The sequence below is a fragment of the Serinus canaria genome, chromosome 19 (assembly GCF_022539315.1).
Source record: "Serinus canaria isolate serCan28SL12 chromosome 19, serCan2020, whole genome shotgun sequence".
Classification (NCBI taxonomy): Eukaryota; Metazoa; Chordata; class Aves; order Passeriformes; family Fringillidae; genus Serinus; species Serinus canaria.
The window spans coordinates 4,304,491-4,325,088 of record NC_066332.1 but is presented as its reverse complement, the minus strand read 5'-3'; the positions used below and the strand labels follow the sequence as shown (position 1 = coordinate 4,325,088).

Here is a 20,598-nt window from a genome sequence, read left to right as displayed (position 1 = left end):
CAGGGGAGGTGGGCTCCAGCCTGGCATGAGCAGACAGTGACTCACATCAGCTCCTGCCCTCTTGGAAAGGGAGAGCTGAGTGCTTGAAGGAAGCAGAATCTATCCCTGCCCAAGTGACTGGGATTTGGCTTCCCAGAGTTTGCAAAACACTTTTTTCTGGTGCTTAAAGTCTGCCATGCTCCTTCCTTTCCACCTCTTCAGGACAGTCTCATCTTTCATCCCTGTGTGGTGCTAACCTCAAGGTCAGCACAGGCTGTTACGGGCTCTAAAGCTCTTTCTGAAACATTAGAGTCACATCAACCAGGCCAGCAGTGGTGGTGACAACATACAAGTGTCACAACTCCCAAGGGGGTGACTCCTCTCCCCTGTGTGCCTGTGCTCCATCCTGCTCCCTCCCAGGTGCCTGCAGAGGAAGTGCAGTGCTGAGCCAGGGATTGAGCACTAACAAGGAATTGTCCTTGCAGCAAAAATTCAGGCGTGTGCGAAAAATGTCTGATGATGAGGATGATGAAGCAGAAGATTATGGAAAGGAAGAACATGAGAAGGAAGCCATTGCTGAGGAAATCTTTCAGGATGGTGAAGGCGAGGAAGGAGGAGAAGCTGTGGAAGCTCCTGTTGCTCCACAGGAAGAGGAAGAGGAGGAGGAGGAAGATGAATCTGGTAAGTGTGGATGGTCAGTTACATCCAATGTTTGTCCTAGGATTAAAGCACAGGAACAAAGTTCAGACTTTCTCTGAACTAGAAGTATCCAAAAGGCTGTGACCCTGTCATGGTAAAGCTCTTATTGTTCTGAGTAGTCCAGTCCTTAGAATTAAAGGTTTCTTGGTGACAGTTTTAGTTTGTCTGTCTGAACCACTTAGTGCAGTAGCACATTATATGTGCTGAGGTCTTGAACACCTCTCCTAAGCTGCCTCTAAAATGAAAATGCTTCAGAGGAAGGCACTCAAGGCAATGTTTAGTACCTCATAGCACAGTGCATGCCTGTCCTACCTCTCTTCAGCATCAGCCTCTCACTACTGCTACCTTACCAAAAAAGTTTCAAGAATTCTTCCTACTGTCCAAAGCAGCCAGGCCTTTCCTGACTGTATTTTCAGTGCACTGAGCTGCAACTCAGATGGCTTTGCCTGGAAGTTTGTCTGGAAGTTTGTTACAGCTTGTTACTGTGGTTCATGCTCCTGGACTGTGTGAGATTGGTGTAGGGGATGCAGGGGGGAGCTGGGCAATCTGACAGCCAGCAGCAGCCTCAGTCTGTGGTGGAGGCTCATAGTTACACTGGCTGAGCTTTGTCAGAGGTACCAGTTCTGTATCTGAGTTCCCTGACCACTTAATTGTTTCTCAATCTCCAGACATTGATGACTTCATTGTGGATGATGATGGACAACCTCTGAAGAAGCCAAAATGGAGAAAGAAGCTTCCAGGATACACAGATGCGTAAGTATTGATTGGAAGTTGGCCTGGAGCCTTGAAAATAGTGCTCAACTTATTTGGATCTTGCAACTGCAGAGTGATTCAGCTTGTGGTTGGGTACTGCTGGTCTTTTTCCCTGAAGAAACCTGGTAAATTTAGACACAGAGCTTTTAGTGTGTGTTTTCTGAAATGTGTGGTTCCTTCCTTTTTCCTTTTTCCCCTGGATTTTTTTAAAGGCGTACCAAAACCAGTCCCTTAAGAGAAATAATTGCAGTAAAGCTCAGAGTTTGTACTTGTCCATGAATTTTTAGCCTGGGTGGAAAACTAAAGCTTAGACTAGGTGTGGCTGTAAAGATGTTCTGTGAACTCTTCTGTGCACTGTGGGGCTGAGCAGGGGTTTGGTTTTGCTTTCCAGTGCCTTGCAGGAAGCCCAGGAAATCTTTGGCGTGGACTTTGACTACGATGAGTTTGAGAAGTACAACGAGTACGACGAGGAGATGGAGGAGGAGTACGAGTACGAGGACGAGGAGACGGAAGGGGAGACGCGCGTGCGGCCCAAGAAGGCGGCCAAGAAACGCGTCAGCCGCCGCAGCATCTTCGAGATGTACGAGCCCAGTGAGCTGGAGAGCAGCCACCTCACAGACCAGGACAACGAGATCCGCATGACAGACATGCCTGAGAGGTTCCAGGTGAGGCAGAAAGCATTTTGGCTCCCAGGCTTGGACCTGCAGGCTGGCAAGCTGCTGGATGGATTTTGGAATATCTTTTTTCTGCTTTGACAACCTTACCTGTCAAATGTACAGGCTAAAACTGCATTCAGAACTATCAGTGACGTGGGAGCTGTTGTACCTGTGTGAATCTGGGTTTAGCTCCAGTCACAGCTTCCCTGTGGCCACTGGGTGCCAGTGTTGCACTGCTGAAGTGCAGGGCTTGGGATGTTAGGAATCCCTTGAGCTGGGTATGTGGAGAGCAAGATGCAGTGCCAGAGGAGACATAGGGAGGTTTCTAGCTTGCCTGTATGCCAGCCAGCACATAACTGCTGTAACCAACTTTACTCAAGGTGATGAAACTTACACTGCTCTCAGTACAAGGTGCTGTTTGTGCTTTTAGGAGTCCTTCTGGTGTCTCATATTTTTGTCTTAATTTTACACTATATTCAGACTTTAACTGAAAAATCCATCTCCCTTTAGTGTATGTTAGTGTAATTCCATGCAGAGGTTTATTACCCTTCTCTGTGAAATGGGATGTGTGAAGCTGCCAGTTTTCCACAGGACCTTTTTTCCCCATGCCAGAAGGAAATGCTGTCTGTGAAGGTGGCTGTAGGTGACCTGTTCACACGTTGTCATCTTCCTGGATGTCAGTGATTAGAGCAGCACCTCTGAAAGAGAAGACTGAGTGCCCAGAGAGGCTTTGGAGCTGCTTTATCTTTTGTTGCAACAAAAGTGGTAGCAAGGCACAGATAGACTGGAGCAGAGGATGTAACTGCAGAAAATTTGGGTGTCTGGTGGGAAGTGGAGATATCCTCACTTGATTTTCACAGCAGACTTTGCACCATTGCAGGCCTTTCCACAAGCCTTTGACAGGATTGTAGCTGCCTTTATCTAGTGTAAAGCTGATGCAGTTTCCTGTGTGCTCAGAAGGTGCAGACATTGAAGTGATATCCTTGGCACCCCATAGGTGGGGGTCCCCAGAGGTAACCTGTAGCTCCAAACAATAATTTCCAGGCTTCTTGGAAACATGGCAGTGCAAGCCCTGGTGTTGCACGTGCCTGTGCTCATGGTGTTGTCTCTTCCCAGCTGAGATCCATCCCAGTGAAGAGTGCTGAAGATGATGAGCTGGAGGAAGAAGCTGACTGGATTTATAGGAATGCCTTTGCAACTCCCACCATCTCCTTGCAGGTAAAGGACTGTGCCTGGGACTTGTTCCAGGGCTCTGATGATATGAATGTGGTGTCCAGTCCCACCTTCACTTCTGCTTTTGAGCAGGTCATTTGACGTGTGTGTCTTCATTTTTGCATCCACGAAACAAAACAAAAAGGAACAAAAAAAGTTGAAAGAACCACGATTTTTCAGCCTTAACCTGGGCTGCTCTTTTAGGGGTTCAGCTCAGGAGCAGAGTGAACACAATGTGTTTCCTTTGCAGGAGACTTCTGACTACCTTGACCGTGGACAAGCCAGCAGCTTTGGCCGCAAGGGGCCCAGCACCATCCAGAAGATTAAAGAAGCTCTGAATTTCATGAGAAATCAGCATTTTGAGGTAATTTGCAACTTTTCTTCATTACCAAAGTCTGTCTCCTTTTCCTGACAGGGTTAGCAGGGCTGCTGGAAACGTTTAGGGCACACAGAAGGGGCTGAGTTACCATCCCTGGTTGCCTCTCCTGGGATGAAATGACGCTCCATTGGGAACTGCAATTCATTTTATGTGAGCTGTGGCAATGCAGGTTTTAAGGCCTGTTTGACAGAGCTGCTGTCATTGTCCTTCCCTGATTGTGGACAAATTGAGTCTGAATGAGGTGGGAGAATTTCTCTTGAGTCTTGCTTGGTCCATCCAATCTGTTCTCTGAGGTGTTGCCTGATGTTGCAGAAGTTTTTTGGCTAATGTGATGCATTCTTTGGTGGAGTAAGAGCTGCCTCATTAGTTTGTTGTCCCACAGAGCAGGAGCTCTGTCTGGGCTCGTGGCTGCCAGGAGCAGCCCAGTCCCCTGCTCAGGGCTGATGAGTCTCATTTCTGACCCAGGTCCCGTTCATCGCCTTCTACAGAAAGGAGTATGTGGAGCCAGAGCTGCACATCAATGACCTCTGGAGGGTCTGGCACTGGGATGAGAAGGTGAGGAGTATTTTCATTTCTGGTTCTCCCATCAACATTTGTCCTCCTACATAGCCTGATACTTTCAGCAGTTTATTTTGGCCATGTTTGGGATTTTTACCCATATGGTGGTAAAGGGATATCTGACAAAATAGGATTGCAAAAAATCCTTCTCCTTCACTGAGTTCCTGTTGTGTAGTGACATTTCCTGCCAGCAGTGCAGGTTGCTTCTCTGCTATCAGATCCAAACCTGAAGTTTGGTTTTTTTCTGTTATTATAATAAATCTTTGAGATGAGGCCTGCTGCATGTCACATTTGGCTTTGGCTGTGGATGAAGATTTTAATGATCATTTGGAGATGACAAATGTCCCAAAGTCCCTGTCTGGGAAGGGAGGAGACAGGTAACACACTGCAATGGGGTATTTCACTGGAATTCTTTTGCTCCTGTGTCAGTGGACCCAGCTGAAGATCCGCAAGCAGAACCTGACACGACTGTTTGAGAAGATGCAGGCCTACCAGTATGAGCAAATCTCTGCTGACCCAGACAAGCCCTTGGCTGATGGAATAAGGGCCCTGGATACTACTGACATGGAGAGGTAGGGTGCCAGGACTTCTATCTTCACTCCAAAATTCCTTAAAATGTCCCTTGACTTGCCCAAACAGCACAGGCACTCTGGCCACTGTGGTTATTAATTGTTGTGGTGGTGTGGGTCTTATGATGAGGTGAGAGATGAGAATTGACTTCAAGTTGTTAGAAGGTTGATTTATTATTTTATTATATATATTATATTAAAAGAAAATTATATACTAAAACTATACTAAAGAAAGAGAAAGGAGACATCAGAAGGCTAGACAAGAATGAATAATAAAATCTTGTGACAGACTCAGAGAGTCCGACATAGCTGGCTGTGATTAGTCATTAATTAAAAACAATTCACATGTAGGGTAAATAATTCTCCAAATCATGTTCCAGAAGAATAAAACATAGAGAAGCTGAAGCTTCCTAGCTTCCCAGGAGAAGAAATGCTGGCCAAGAAATTTTTCAGAAAATATGACATAACAGGCCACTGCAGAGCACCCACAAAGCCAATAGTGAGAAATACTTATAATTCTTTTGGGAGATGAATCCAAGGGCTCCTCTTCCTGAGCTGAGTCAGAGCAGGTTCCTTGAGTGTTGTGAGCATGACCTAGCTGCAGGCAGGGTGTAACGTGCTGCCTTTCTGTAGGCTGAAGGACGTGCAGTCCATGGACGAGCTGAAGGACGTGTACAATCACTTCCTGCTGTACTATGGCAGAGACATCCCCAAGATGCAGAATGCTGCCAAGGCCGCTCGCAAAAAGCAAAAGCGGATCCGCGAGGATGGTGAAGAAGAGGAAGGTTTGTCTCCCCACATTTGATAGTTTTCTCCTTGTGGGCTGCTTGAAGATCCTGGTTTGAAAGAATAGGAAGAAAGTTTAGTGAAATGCACAATGCATCTCTGCTGATCATTCTGTCTCAAGTTAGTTCCAGGTTTTTCAGGTGCCTTTGGTTTGCCACACAAGGTGCTTTCCAGTGAAATATGAATGCCACCCCTTGTGGCAGGGGTGGCATCAGCAAACTTGATGTATACTCCTATTAAAACTGCAAGTGACACTGAAGATAGTGTTTTTCTAACCCTGAATAATTTTAAGGCCACTGTTATCTTTGAGAGGCCTTTGTGGGATTTAGGGCCTCTGTTGCACAGGGTAGGTTGTGTTTAATCTCTTTATTGTGCTTCTGACATGCTCCAGCTGTCTGGATGTCCCTCTAATGTATCCTTCCTCCAGGTGAAGGGGAGGATGCAGAGGATGATGAGCAGAAGGGGCCTGAGCTGAAGCAGGCTTCCCGAAGGGATATGTACACCATCTGCCAGGCAGCTGGGCTGGGTAAGGCTCTGCTCTGTCCTGCTGAGCGTGCAGTGGCCTGGCCCACATGCTCTGCAGGGTGCTGTGACTCACCTGTGGAAGACTGGTAGTTTTGCTCACTATTAACTACAATACCTGTGTCCTCATCGGTGTTTTGATTTTTTTCTTTTTACCAGATGGCTTGGCTAAGAAATTTGGTCTGACACCTGAGCAGTTTGGAGAGAATCTCCGGGACAGTTACCAGCGTCACGAGACAGAGCAGTTCCCTGCAGAGCCCCTGGAGCTGGCCAAGGATTATGTGTGTAGGTCAGTGTGGGGGGGTCTCTGTGGAATTACTGTGGGTGTAACACAAGTGAGAGGATCTGAGGACATCCTTCTAAGGCTTCACGTTGCCTTTTTGCCTGCAGTCAATTCCCAAGCCCAGAAGCAGTGCTGGAAGGAGCTCGGTACATGGTGGCTTTGCAGATCGCCAGGGAGCCCTTGGTCAGACAGGTCCTGAGACAGACTTTCCAAGAACGAGCCAAAATAAACATTTCACCGACCAAAAAGGGGAAGAAGGTAAGGAAGGGAGCTCTGACTCTGTGGGTCAGTTTAGGGAAGGATCTAAATAACACATAAATGCTTGTTCTCCCATGTCAGTGGCAACTCTGAATAAATCTCAGAGCAGCACTGAGCTCGGCTGTTGCAGAGCCCAGCTCAGCAGTGTGCTGCATTTTTAGTCTCAGCATTTTACTAGATGAGATGCTGCCTTCAATTATTGAAACAATCTCTGTTTCTCTGGGACTGGGAAGCAATTCCACTGTGTCCTGCTGGGAAAGGAAATGCAGACTGGCAGGCATAGGGCTGAGGGGGTATTGAATAAAAACCATTGTCTGCTGTGGCATACAGAAGGATCTTTCTTCATGAATACCCTGTGTGCATGCTGACTGTCTCTCCTCTTTTCCAGGATATTGATGAAGCCCACTATGCCTATTCCTTTAAATACATGAAGAACAAGCCTGTGAAGGAGCTGAGAGATGACCAGTTCCTGAAAATGAGCCTGGCAGAGGATGAGGCACTGCTCACCATAGATATCAGCATTGACATGAAAGGAGTGGAGGGGTGAGTTCCCACTGGCTGTGCCATCCCTGACTTGGCAGAGCTCATTCAGGCAGTGCTCTTTGGGCACCTCTGTAACCCAAATTGCTTCTGAAAGTCATGGCCTGGTAGTTTCCTGCACCTCAAAGTCAAGCAGCCTCTCAGGGTCTTGCTTTTTTCATCACCTTGTTGAGAACTTTAGCAGACATCTGTCTTACTCACTTGAAAGCAAACTCTGAAACCTTGGGATTTTTGCAGATGATGATTGTTTCCCAACCAGCTTAGTTCCTTCCCTGCACATCTGAGTGGCCACACTGTGCAGTGTGGCTGTGATCTGTGATGCTGAAGCATCACTTCAGCAGCTAAAGCAGTGTTGGATGGGAGGGTTGGCTCTTCCCTGCTTTTTTCCAAGCAGCTACATGAACCTGAGGTGTGCAGGAACCTGCCAGTGGTGGGTCCATGCAGGTGTCTGGAGCCTTTCTGTATCTCCTCTCCTCCTTTGTTGCAGTTATGGCAGTGACCAGACATACTTTGAGGAAATCAAGCAGTTCTATTACCGGGACGAGTTCAGTCACCAGGTGCAGGAGTGGAACCGGCAGCGCACCATGGCCATCGAGCGCTCCCTCAACCAGTTCCTCTACGTGCAGATGGCCAAAGAATTAAAGAACAAGCTCTTAGTGGAGGCCAAGGAGTATGTCCTCAAGGTGAGATGAGGCAGAGCTGGGCTTGCAAACACTGGCAGCCCTGCAGTGTTCTGGGGATAGCTGCTGACACGTCATACACAAGTTCTTGGGGAGGAGGAGGAGGAGGCAGGGATTGAGTCTGGTTCAACTTCCCCTCCAGAGGAGGGTTATGCCAGGCCTCTGCAGTGGATTTTCTCACTCCTCTTTGTCCTTTCTCTGCTCTCCCAGGCTTGCAGCCGCAAACTGTACAACTGGCTGAAGGTTGCTGCATACAGGCCTGATCAGCAGGTGGAGGAAGACGATGATTTCATGGATGAAAACCAAGGGAAGGGGATCCGGGTGCTGGGCATTGCCTTTTCATCAGCCAGGTAGGAGAGAGGGAATGGTGTTTGGATGACTGTCCAGCTTTAGCAGTCCGCCATGTCTGAGTGATCTCTGTTTGACAGGGACCACCCTGTGTTTTGTGCCCTCGTTAATGGAGAGGGTGAGGTGACAGATTTCCTCCGACTGCCACATTTCACAAAGAGAAGGAATGCGTGGCGTGAGGAGGAGAGGGAAAAGAAGGTGAGCCTTGGTGCAGCTGTCACTGAGATGAATGTAGGTAGCTCAGAACAGAAACCCTCTAGCTTTTCTACTTTCCTTTCCAGGCCCAGGATATTGAAACATTGAAAAAATTCCTCCTGAACAAGAAGCCTCACGTGGTGACAATTGCAGGCGAGAACAGGTCAGTCTTTGTGCTGCTTCCCCTTGCCAGTCTCTTTGCAGTCCTTTCCTTGTGCCTGTCTACATTTCACTGTTTCCAGGACCCAGCTCTATGCTCTTCCCTTAGTCTCCTTGGTTGTCTCTCCCTAGGGATGCTCAGATGCTGATGGAGGATGTAAAGAGAATTGTTCATGAGCTGGACCAAGGGCAGCAGCTGTCCTCTATCGGAGTGGAGCTGGTGGACAATGAACTGGCCATCCTCTACATGAACAGCAAGAAGTCTGAGGTGAACCTTCTGCTACTCCCTTAGTCCCTCCCTTAGTCTGTTGCTCATTTGTGCTGTGTCATCCTCCATTTGTTGTGCTGGCCTTACATCATCCTCTGTCTCATGTGATCCATCTGGACAGTCACGTACTGATCTTTGGATCAAGGCAAAACATCTTAGGCTTCCCTGAAGTGATCAGCACCAGCAGATGCACAAAGTGGATATTGATGTAGTTGGAAATTAGTGAGATTGTTCCATTACTAATTGCTTAAGAGCTCCTGGGAGCCTTTGACCTCAGCTTTCTTTGCCATGAGCACCAAGTGCTTCCTTGCTGCAGTCCCTGTCTGATGTGTTTTTGCTGCTTGTGGTACAAAGTGTGAAAGCACCAGGAGGGTTTTCCCTGGTTCTGTGTCCTGTTGCAGAATGAATTCCGGGATTACCCCCCTCTGCTGCGCCAGGCCGTGTCCCTCGCTCGCCGCATCCAGGACCCCCTCATTGAGTTTGCCCAGGTCTGCAGCTCTGACGAGGATATTCTCTGCCTGAAACTCCACCCTCTGCAGGTAAATTTTTTCCTTGGGCAAGAAAGATCCTTCTCTGCAAGAGAAAGCGGCCTGTGAGGGTTTGCTTTCAAAGAAAAGGTTTCCAGGTTAAACTTGTGCAATTTCTGTGCCATAGTCAGGCTAACAGCACATTCCATTTTTTTTTTTTTTTTTTCTTTTTTCTCATAAGCCTTTAGGCTGTTCTCAGGGGTAGCTGAGGTGCAACACAGCTCCTGGGTGCCAGTGTGTTGCGTTTGGCTCATGGCAGAGGGTTGCACAGACCCATCTTTTCCAGGGCTAACACCTCTTCTCTCTGCCAGGAGCACGTGGTAAAGGAGGAGCTGCTGAACGCGCTCTACTGCGAATTCATCAACCGTGTGAACGAGGTGGGGGTGGATGTGAACAGGGCCATTGCTCACCCCCACAGCCAGGCTCTGCTGCAGTACGTGTGTGGCCTGGGACCACGCAAAGGCACTCACCTGCTGAAGGTAAGGAGGCTTCTGGGCCTGCCTGCAGAAGCAGCACATGACCAGCACTCTGTGAGTGCTCAGGAGGTGAGTCAGGGTCCCGTGTGCCAGGTGCAGCTGGCAGCTCTGTTGATGGGTGTTTTTACCCCGCTGTGCCTCGCCCCGAAGCTACACGTGGACTCGTGTCCTTGAGAAACACAAACAGCTCAGCAGATCCATCAATCCCAGCCAGCTCCCAAACCCACAGGAATGGATGTGCTGTCAGAGTGTCAAGACACCTCCACAGTGTAGAAAACACGAGGCAAGAAGCCAAAGCTTTTCCTGAGAGTTGGAGCCGTGATGATGTGGAATCATCGTCTTTCACACAATGTTGAGACACTGGCATGGAGCAACAGCTTAAGAGCTGTGATGGGCATGTGTCAGATGCTTTAAACATTGCAGTGTGCTGTGTGAATACTCTGCTTTTTTTCCCAGACAAAAACTATTTGGGTTGGAAAGGACCTTAAAGATCATCTAATTCCAACCCATGGCCACGGCCACAGACATCTTCCACTAAAGCAGGTTACTCAGAACCCCATCCAGCCTGGCCTTTAACAATTCCAGGGAGAGAAAGTCCACAGCCTCTGTGGGCAATCTTATGTTTGAATAGCAGGATTTATACTCTTGCCTCTCCTCTCAAGGTTTTTATTCTTGCCTCTCTCTGCAGATCTTAAAACAAAACAACACCCGTCTGGAGAACAGGACCCAGCTGGTTACGATGTGTCACATGGGACCCAAAGTGTTCATCAACTGTGCTGGCTTCATCAAAATTGACACAGCATCCCTGGGTGATAGGTGGGTATTGGGTTGTGTTTGATGCCCTATGGGGTGTGGGGTCAGTGTGAGTGACAGGGTGACACAGTGACCTTCCCTGAGTCAGTATTCCCCAGAGTTTCTGTGTGGCCCCTCTGACTTTAGGCCAAGTTCAGGTATTGCTGGTTATTAGCTGCCCATAAGAACCAGATTAAACTTGCACAGCAGCAGTGTGAACTGCAGAAAATTAATTATATGGCTTGTTCTGGTGTGAAGGACTCTTTGTGGTCAAGAGGAACTAAACTAAAACCAATTGTTCCCTAAAATAGTTGTCATGGAGTCATCAGTAACCCATGGGCACTTGAGCTTAGTTTCTGCCTGGTCCATCCAACAGTATTTTATTTTTCTAAAGTTTCAAACTTGAGAAATAACTCAGCAATTTGGTGTCCTCTTAAACCAGTAGCAATACTGGGAAGTTTATAGGACATTAAGTTACAAGTAACTGCACAAGAGGTGTTTTGAGGACAGCCGTAACCTTGTTTCTGACTAGAAACATGCTTTCTCCAGGGTTTTTTGCATTTTAAAGGGAATGTGAGAAAGAACACCTGGCTGAATCCCTACACTGAGTGATCCAACCCTGCTAGATTCCTTGATTCTTGCAGGATACAACTCCCAGAGCTGCTGAGGGCAAAGTGTAGCCCATCCAAACAGCTCATTGGCAACACTGAGTTTATGTGAGGAGAGAAACTACAGAGAGCTGTGTGCTCACAGAGCAGCTGCAGTTTGCAGGGATCAAATCCACCCAGCATCCAAAATACCTGGCTCTGTCTTTGGAGCTGCAGACTGGAGTTTGCCAGGTCTTGCCTTGGCTTCTGTTGGTTTAGCAATGAATAATTCAGTGTCATTTTTGGAGTATTTTGTTCCATGGAGGGCAGCAGTGCTGCTCAACAATGTGCTTGATCATTGAGCTGCAGGAGCAGCTCAGAGCCCTGATCTGAACATTGGTTTTGTTTCAGCACTGATTCCTACATTGAAGTCCTAGATGGCTCTAGGGTCCATCCTGAAACCTATGAATGGGCCAGGAAAATGGCAGTGGATGCCCTGGAATACGATGAGTCAGCTGAGGATGCAAATCCTGCAGGAGCTCTGGAGGAGATCCTGGAAAACCCCGAGCGCCTGAAAGACCTGGATCTCGATGCCTTTGCTGAAGAACTGGAAAGACAGGTGCACTGGGGGTTCCTGGTGTTGAGAAACAAGGGGAAGCTCTGATGCCCAGCTGAGATTCTCATGTTTTATAGCTTTATCCTTTTTGGGAGCTGGGCATTAGCTGTGCTGTTGTAAAATGTATAAATGGCCACAATGAGCAGTCAGTGTCTGACAATGGCATGCAGTAAATGCTTGCAGAAAGTACACTTGGGGCAGGGAACAGTAATTACCATTTAAGCTCTTCTCCCTGAATTTTTTTCTAAATGTGTTTGTCCTTTTGACCTCCTCAACATCCTGTGACCGAGTTTCACCATTTGTTGGTACCTGCTGTATTCCCCTTTCTTAAATTTGCTGTTTAATAAGTGGCTTGAGTTCTTCCAAAACTTACACTGGATTCCCTACTGACCTTCTTCCTGCTGCTCATGCCTTTATAACCTCTGAATCCCACACAGGGCTATGGTGACAAGCATATCACTTTGTATGACATTCGAGCCGAGCTAAGCTGCAGATACAAGGACCTGAGAACCCCATACCGTTCTCCCAACACAGAGGAGGTCTTCAATATGCTGACCAAAGAAACTCCAGAGACATTTTACATAGGTACATCCCTCTTCACATCCCTGCTTTCTGTCCTCCTGAGTTGACACAGGATGTGTCAAGGTGGGGCAAAGGGATCTTAGTGAGCCTGATGTTGGGACAGTGCTGTGGTGGAGTGTGAAGCAGCTTTTCAAGTACTTGGGTGACCTCCTAACACCTTCATGCATGAATAACAACCTTAGATGGAGGAAACTGCCCAGCTCTGCAGTTTTTCATTCTTTCCTTCCCCTCTCCCATCACCCCACAGGTAAAATGATCATCTGCAATGTGACTGGGATTGCCCACAGGCGCCCTCAGGGAGAGAGCTACGACCAGGCCATACGGAATGATGAAACTGGCCTTTGGCAGTGCCCCTTCTGCCAGCAGGACAACTTCCCAGAGCTCAGTGAGGTGGGGCTGCTTCTCTGCCTTCCTCAGGGGGCTGCTCTCAGCAGGAGTGTTGTGTAGGGTTCTTGGGAGACAAGGAATCAGAACCAAGATTGTGTCCACAGCGCCCCAGGATCCCAACCTGATGTGGCCTTTGGCTGTAAATAAAATCTGTTGCACTTCTGACTAATTGCTTCAGTATAGATTTGGCAGGTCTTTTATGGCTGCATTATGGCTTTTAGAGTGAAATGGACCTGGGGCTAAGCTGACCAGTTCTTTGCAGATATAGAAAGCCTTCTTGTTTGTGGTCTGGGATTGTGTTTTATGTAAAGAAATTGCCTGTGACACTGAGAACAGAAGGCTCTGCCACCTTCTCAATTTTAAGAACTTATCTGGACCACCTGCTGCTTAATGCAGCTGTACTTTAGGTCCCTTCTAAACACTGTGAATTCCAGCCTGGGTAATCCATGACTTTAAGCCCCTATAGTGTTCATTAGAGAGCAGCCCTGGCTACAGGCTGGTGTTCAAGGTCTAAAAATGTTCTGACCTTCCTGGTTGCAATGTCCCATAAGCTGAGCAGAACGGGAGGAGGAAGATTGCATTACTGGGTAGCATTTGTTGAAGTCTTCTGTCCCCTGCCCTTACACAAGTCTCTGCTGGCTGCACCACTTTGCTGACCCAGCTTTTGGACTTGTTTTGAGTATGAACTGCTGGGGCTATTTTGTTTCCATGCTGAATGATTTATTTGCTTTTGCCTTGCTCAAGGTTTGGAACCATTTTGACAGCGGTTCCTGCCCAGGTCAGGCCATTGGAGTGAAGACACGTCTGGATAATGGTGTTGCTGGCTTCATCCCAACAAAATTTCTTAGTGACAAGGTGGTCAAGAGGCCAGAAGAAAGGGTGAAGGTATGAAAGCAGTGGATTTTCACACTCCCAGCAAGAGCTGGAAGAATCTGGAGCCAATACCAAAGACTCAGAGTTTGGTTAATAACGCTGTTCTTAAATGACTTTTCCAAACTTATTTTCATGCAAGGACTTTAAATCAGCAGGAAGTTCAGGTTCTGGTTAGTGTCCTTGTCCCACAGTGCAAATCTCCCTTGGCAGCTGGTGGGACCCTGTTAATCAGTTAACACGTTGTGCTGCAGGAGGATTTATTGTTGTCTGGCTGGAGTCTGGGTTTAGGAGACCAGAAGGCATTCTAATGCAGAGCTGCCCTTTGTTTCTGGCTTTCTAAAGAGTTCACAGAACTGCTTTTGCTCAGGCAAGGGTCATTTTCCCTCTTATAGCTTTTTCTTCCCTCTCCATTAATTTGTGGAGGTCATCAGAGTTACTCGTCCTACTCAGGACAGAGTTCTTAAAGAAATGGAATAACACCTTTTTATCACATAATAAAATAGTGGTTAAACATCTTTGCTGTCTTTTGGGGTCCCCAACAGGCCATGCAGGTGATGGATAGTCTGTAAGCTCAGAGGTCTCAGCGTTTCTTTAATGAGTTGTTAATTAACTTCATCATGGTTAACTGAGCTAAGACATTGCAGTTTGGGGGGGGAGATTTTCTGCCTCACATTTTATTAGAGCAGTCTTTTGGGTGTCTGCTTCTGAACACACTTAACTGCTTTCTTGCACATCTTGAAGGCCAGTTTTGCTGCTCCCATTGTGAAAGATGTTTGAAATAGAAAAGGTGATTGTCCTCACCCTTCAGACATGCAGTTTTCTGTGTGGTGTGGGTAATAGGTAATAGATGTCTGGAGAACTGCCCTTAATCTCTTTTTCCCTTAATCTCTTTTGATTCTGGAATTTTTGGGATCAGTTGACTTGGAGTTTGTGTAGAAAGATCACTTTTATAGGTTGTATCAGTCGGAAGTAGCTGAGGTGATTTGTACCTCCTCAGTGTCAGCAGGTCCCACGTGGATTGTTCTGTAGCACAGGGATTCTGGTGTGTCAGCCAAACCTGCTGCTCACCTTGGCCTGCTCCTCCTCTGCAGGTGGGAATGACCGTCCACTGCCGCATCATGAAGATTGACATTGAGAAGTTCAGTGCAGACCTGACCTGCAGGACCTCAGACCTGATGGACAAGAACAATGAGTGGAAGCTGCCCAAAGACACCTACTACGACTTCGACTCCGAGGCAGCAGATCACAAACAGGAAGAAGACATGAAAAGAAAGCAGCAGAGGACAAGTGAGTTCTCTTAATTTCTCTCTCCCATGTAATTCCAGCCTTCCCAGGCTGCTTCAGTCGGGACAATCAGCACAATTAGCTACAGTTGCATTAAAGCTGTTCCTCTTGGAAGGCTGAAGGTTGCCTTTGTTCCCCAGCGTACATCAAGAGGGTAATTGCTCACCCATCATTCCACAACATCAGCTTCAAGCAAGCAGAGAAGATGATGGAGACCATGGACCAAGGGGATGTGATTATCCGGCCGAGCAGCAAAGGGGAGAACCACCTGACTGTCACCTGGAAGGTCAACGATGGCATTTACCAGCACGTGGATGTCCGGGAGGAGGGCAAGGAGAATGCCTTCAGCCTGGGCTCCATGCTCTGGATTAACACAGAGGTAAAGCCCTGCAGAGCATGCCTGGGAAAGGGAATGATTTATTTTACAAGTTGACACAGCCCTTCTGTCCTTGTAGCTGCTTTCACACTCTTCCTATACATTCTCTGGATCCTTAGACAATACTTGTCTCTCTTTTTCTTTTCCTCAAGCCTTTCTGTGCTGAGTGTATGACCAAATATACCCTAAATGCCTCTTTAAATGTGTTTGTTCAAAGGAATTTGAAGACCTGGATGAAATTGTTGCTCGCTATGTCCAGCCAATGGCTTCTTTTGCCAGAGACCTGTTGAACCACAAATACTATCAGGACTGCAATGGTGGAGACAAGAAGGTGAGACAATCCCAGGATGTGGTAACTTCTTAGGAAGATATCCATGGGCTCTGTGTGCTGCTGAAAATGTGGGCTCCCCTGGAGCATTTATCTTCTTTCTCTCTCTAATTAGAAGCTGGAAGAGCTGCTGATAAAGACCAAGAAAGAGAAGCCAACATTTATTCCATACTTTATTAGTGCCTGTAAAGACCTACCTGGTAAATTCCTCTTGGGATATCAGCCTCGAGGCAAACCAAGGTAAGTGAGAGGCAAGCCCAGCATCTGCACTGAGTACTGCCAGTACCAAACCTCAGCTGACTGCTGCCAGTTTTTCTTCCAGCTCTGTCAAAATGCCTGTAAATCACACCTCCTCTTTGCCAGGATTTGGCCTCCTGACAGTGGAGGACCCAATTCTAGCAGTAAATCTCACCCAGGAGACTCCCATGTTTCTTAACCATCTGGCTGCCACGAGCAGCACTGCCCTGTGCTGTGGGTGTTGTGGGAGTGTAGGCAGGGAAGGATGGGTTTTTCATGGAAAAGCAGATTTTTCATGGAAAGGCAGGGTAGTTTGAAGCAATTGTTTGAAAATTAAGTGCCTTGGGTGGGTCTATCTGTTCATTATCAGTACAGGCAGTGCCTGTGGTTTTAGTGCAGGCCTGTTGTGAGTGTGACCTGTCAGTGAGTGGCTGACATAGCCTGTGATGTCTCATGCTGTCCCTGCTCTCCCAGGATAGAGTATGTGACAGTGACACCAGAGGGATTCCGCTACCGGGGCCAAGTCTTCCCTACTGTGAATGGACTTTTCCGATGGTTTAAGGATCATTATCAGGACCCTGTTCCAGGTGAGCAGCCTAAAGCTTCAGTGCCTCAGCTGTTTGTTTATCACACAATATCAGGGACAGTTATTAAAGGACAGTTCCATCTTCCTTGTCCCAAAAATGTGTCCTAGGATCTTTCTATGTGTGGGAAGCAATGCTTAAAGTGTTTGGCTCCATGCACCAACCCACTGGGAGCTCTCCTGAGAGTTAATCTTTCATCAAGTGGGCTGTGCAGCAAAGTCTGGACCCGTCCCTTTCCTCTCCTTTGTCTCCCCCACCATACAATCCAGCACACACCATTCCCTGGTAGCAAACCATCGTGCCAGAACAAATCCTGAGTTTCAGACCAATGGCTGCTCTTCCAGGAGAATTACTCTACCTCTTGGTATTTTACTCAGGTATTACCCCCAGCAGCAGCAGTCGGACCAGGACTCCAGCCTCCATTAATGCTACTCCAGCTAACATCAACCTGGCAGGTCAGTGCAAGCCACTCCAGTTGGGATTGGGATGCGAGCTGCTCCTCCAGTCTCCACTTTTCCTAATGCAGTGTGTCTCCCTTGCAGACCTGACACGTGCAGTGAATGCTCTACCACAGAACATGACCTCCCAGATGTTCAGTGCCATTGCTGCTGTGACAGGCCAGGGACAGAACCCAAATGCCACCCCAGCACAGTGGGGCTCCAGCCAGTACGGCTACGGAGGCAGCGGAGGCGGCAGCAGCGCCTACCACGTAGGTGTCACTTCCATTTCTGCTGGCTTCTCCTTGCTGCTAGAAACCACTGGGAACCTAAGGAATCCCTCACTGCCTGGGGTCCCCCAGTCCTGGTTTTGTCCCCATGGTGCTGCACAGGCTGGATTCTTGAATCAGGTTTCCTTTTGCCTCCCGTGACTGGAGAAATGAGGCACGTAACACAGCCCTGCTCCGGGGAGAGTTGGAGCAAGGAGCAAACTGGTCTGGCCCCCAAGGAATGTGGCAGGGTGGAGAGGGGGGATCCAGCAGTGAGGGCACACAACCTTCTGATTGTGCCCCTGAATTGGCAATGTGAGCTGCCAGTGGAGGAGATTAGCTGCGAAGGTATGCGCTGAGCTTGCAGGGCTTTTCAGCTCAGCGCTAATCTCTGAGCTGCACCGGCGGGGAACACCTCAGCCTGACCCAACACCCAGGGGCTTTGCAGGGAGTAAGATGGAATTGGACAGTTTTGGCTCATGGTGAAGCCTTTCTTGATGTGTGCCTGCTCCCAGCCCACTCTGCAAGCTCCCAGCTGGCACCAAGGCAAATTCCAGCTGCAGAAGGACTGAGGAGCCTGCGTGCAAAAAACACACCCAGCTGTTGCACCCTAAGAAGAGATGCTGCAAGACAAGGCTTGCAGGGAGGAGTGATCCTCTTTTAGAGCACCTTGGGAGGCTTTCAGGAAGTTTGGCACAGTAAATGCTGAGCTGAGGATGGGCAGGGACTGTGGATAACCCGATTTATTAATCATCAAAACATCTGAAAAAAAAAAAAAGGGGAGGTGAACACCGGGAGGTAAAGACACTAAGCTCTTCATGGGACAAGAAGCCAGCTGGCTTGGGTTGTGGGAGGGAGCCATCCTGGGAGCTGCTGCACCTTCTCTGCAGCCTGCAGGGGAAGAATTTATCTGTTCTTCGTGCCTGCTGCAGGATGTCATTGCTGCTGGTTTGCCCCAAGTGTCTCTGGTGCCCCTTGCCTTTGCTTGGCTCCAGCATTTCCCCTTGGGCAGGCAAGGAGGGCACGCTGTGCTGGCCCAGCTCTCAGGGGAGCAAATGTGCTGTGCTCAGCAGGGCTGGGGGCATGCAAAGTGTGGGTGGGCACCCTCCTGGGTGAGCAGGGCACTGCAGAACCCCCCCCAGCTTGGCAGGGTCCACCCTCTGTCCTCTGACAGCCTCTGCTCTCTACAGGTCTTCACAACTCCAGCACAGCAGCCAGTGGCCACCCCTCTGATGACCCCCAGCTACTCTTACACTACTCCCAGCCAGCCCATCACCACACCCCAGTACCAGCTGCAGGCCAACACCACACCCCAGTCCTCCCAGTCACAGCCCTCATCCAGCTCCAGGCAGAGGCAGCAGCCAAAGTGAGTAGCTCTGAGTGCTCCTATCCCTGTCCTGTCTCCATTGCTTTTCTTGGTTTTTGTGGAAGCAGCACGATGGGGTTATCTCCCCCATGGGGAGGGGAGGGCAGGGCAGGGAAGTTTACTTGTCACATCTCACGTTGTCCCCGTGTCCTTGCAGGACCAACACCCACGCTGCCATCGACTGGGGCAAGATGGCCGAGCAGTGGCTGCAGGAGAAGGAGGCTGAGCGGAGGAAACAGAAGCAGAGGTTGACCCCTCGCCCCTCTCCCAGCCCCATGATCGAGAGCACGCCCATGTCCATCGCCGGGGACGCCACGCCTCTCCTGGATGAGATGGATCGATAGGACCTGACACCCGACACCTCCGCTCTCTTCTCTGCGAGGAAGGGGGAAGGAGAGGGAACAATAGGAAGCGACTTCCCTTAGACACCTAACTCCTGTTTTATACGTCGTGGCATGGTGGGAAATGACTCTTGGTGATGTGCACCTGAGCGAGAGAATAGACTTGGCAGGGCTGGTTTAAGATATATACTATATATAAGAAAAATATATCATAGAAAGGAACACTGCATCGGCCTCTGCGTTCTGGGCTCCGGTTTTGAGGCACCTTGGGAACTTAGCAAAGCAGACGTGAGGTCAGAGGAGTCTGTCCTTGTACATGCACAGCACTCTGCTTTCGCCCCAAAGACTGGGAAGCAAATGGAGCTGAAAGTGCATTGCCCTGGAGTGAGCCTGTTTCCTTTGGATTCTCCCAAACCCTGACTGTCGCCTCCCCTCGTCCCGAGACCACAGAGCAAAGTCGTGGGGGTTGTGACAAACGAACCAGAGTTCTCACAGAGTTCCTGTTGTTGTTTGCTCCGTGTTTTCATGCGTGACAGGCTCAGCAGAGCCTGTGCCAACCCCAGCTGTGTCTGGAGGGGTCCAGCGCAGCAGCTCGGGGTCTTGCTGGAGATGCAGCTGTTGTACCAAAGGCTTGCTCTCTCCTCTGGCTTCTTTTGGAACAATATTTATTTAGTTTTGGTTATTTTTTTTTTTAATCAGACTGCGAAATAAAGTGCCAGCCTGCGGCAGCTCCCCCAAACAGACCCATGGGATAGAGCAGCACGGAGTGCATGGCCTCCTCCTCTGTACCTGCTTCCCCTGCCCAGCTGTAACCAAGAGGGGTGAATAAATAGAGTTTTTACTGAATGCTAGCTCAGAGGTTTTCTGCCTGCACCCTGCCCTTCCCTTAGGATTTGCTCAGAGCAGAGTTGCTTGGTGGAAGTCGATGCTCCTTCTTCCTTTGTTGCTTGGTGTTGCCCTCTGTGTGCTGCAAGTTTCGCAGAGAAGCTGATTTCTGTTGTTAACAAATAAGGTTTTGTTATGGATGCACCACGTGGAGACATCGGGGGCACCTCCCTGTGGCTATGGGACAGGGAGAGACACTGGGAGAGGGATGAAGTGGATAAAGAAGCAGCCCAGTGTGGGATTGCCCACATGGGAGAGACATTTCTGAGAGGGAAAGTTCCTGCTGCACACAGTCTCCCCTTTCCTGCTTTGTTAGTAGGGATTTTCTATGGAAGCAGAGTCTTTGTTCCTTCCCAGTGCTCCTGGTCAGCCTCCTTTGCTAGGAAATGAGCAGGAACAGCAGATCTTAGGAAACAAAGCTCTTCTTTGCATGTAAATGCTCCTGAAGAATGGCAGCGACCCGGGAGACACAAAGCAAAGCTCTTTGCACAGAGAAATGCAGGTCCTGGCTTTAATGCCATCCCCTCTGCAGTGCTGAGGGGCTGGCAGGGTCCTGTTCCTCCCAAAGCCACCCAGGCCAGTGGGGAGACCCGTGGGCTGGGGCCCACAGCTCCGAGGTCACAGGTGGCTGAACCTGGCGCTATTTTCTTATTTCATGGGACTGTACGATAGGAATTGAACTGGGAGCAGCTCCTTACTGGTTGGACCTGAAAGAGGAGGCTAGTTGTGTGTTGTTGCCTCCCTTCTGGCTGTCTTTGTTTTTAGTTTTCCCTTGCTGTCAATAAAAGTTCTACTTTTGGGAAGCTG

At 48.8% G+C, this 20,598-nt stretch overlaps 1 protein-coding gene across 2 annotated transcripts in view; it reads left to right on the top strand.

Moving 5' to 3' along the window:
• Positions 1-20,598, top strand: part of SUPT6H (SPT6 homolog, histone chaperone and transcription elongation factor) — a 26,947-nt gene extending 6,349 nt beyond the window's left edge. For both annotated transcript variants that reach the window (XM_030231672.2, XM_030231673.2), the window contains exons 5-37: positions 465-660; positions 1,347-1,431; positions 1,823-2,096; positions 3,204-3,305; positions 3,550-3,663; positions 4,144-4,233; positions 4,666-4,808; positions 5,439-5,590; positions 6,019-6,117; positions 6,273-6,402; positions 6,504-6,654; positions 7,043-7,197; positions 7,682-7,877; positions 8,085-8,224; positions 8,303-8,420; positions 8,504-8,580; positions 8,709-8,844; positions 9,246-9,383; positions 9,683-9,850; positions 10,536-10,663; positions 11,638-11,845; positions 12,280-12,427; positions 12,672-12,814; positions 13,556-13,696; positions 14,776-14,971; positions 15,109-15,347; positions 15,562-15,675; positions 15,788-15,912; positions 16,384-16,496; positions 16,871-16,948; positions 17,036-17,202; positions 18,390-18,565; positions 18,723-20,598. In XM_030231672.2, the coding sequence (XP_030087532.1) occupies positions 465-660; positions 1,347-1,431; positions 1,823-2,096; positions 3,204-3,305; positions 3,550-3,663; positions 4,144-4,233; positions 4,666-4,808; positions 5,439-5,590; positions 6,019-6,117; positions 6,273-6,402; positions 6,504-6,654; positions 7,043-7,197; positions 7,682-7,877; positions 8,085-8,224; positions 8,303-8,420; positions 8,504-8,580; positions 8,709-8,844; positions 9,246-9,383; positions 9,683-9,850; positions 10,536-10,663; positions 11,638-11,845; positions 12,280-12,427; positions 12,672-12,814; positions 13,556-13,696; positions 14,776-14,971; positions 15,109-15,347; positions 15,562-15,675; positions 15,788-15,912; positions 16,384-16,496; positions 16,871-16,948; positions 17,036-17,202; positions 18,390-18,565; positions 18,723-18,909 (4,827 nt within the window). In that variant the 3' untranslated portion in view covers positions 18,910-20,598. The remainder of the gene's footprint in view (positions 1-464; positions 661-1,346; positions 1,432-1,822; positions 2,097-3,203; positions 3,306-3,549; positions 3,664-4,143; positions 4,234-4,665; positions 4,809-5,438; positions 5,591-6,018; positions 6,118-6,272; positions 6,403-6,503; positions 6,655-7,042; positions 7,198-7,681; positions 7,878-8,084; positions 8,225-8,302; positions 8,421-8,503; positions 8,581-8,708; positions 8,845-9,245; positions 9,384-9,682; positions 9,851-10,535; positions 10,664-11,637; positions 11,846-12,279; positions 12,428-12,671; positions 12,815-13,555; positions 13,697-14,775; positions 14,972-15,108; positions 15,348-15,561; positions 15,676-15,787; positions 15,913-16,383; positions 16,497-16,870; positions 16,949-17,035; positions 17,203-18,389; positions 18,566-18,722) is intronic.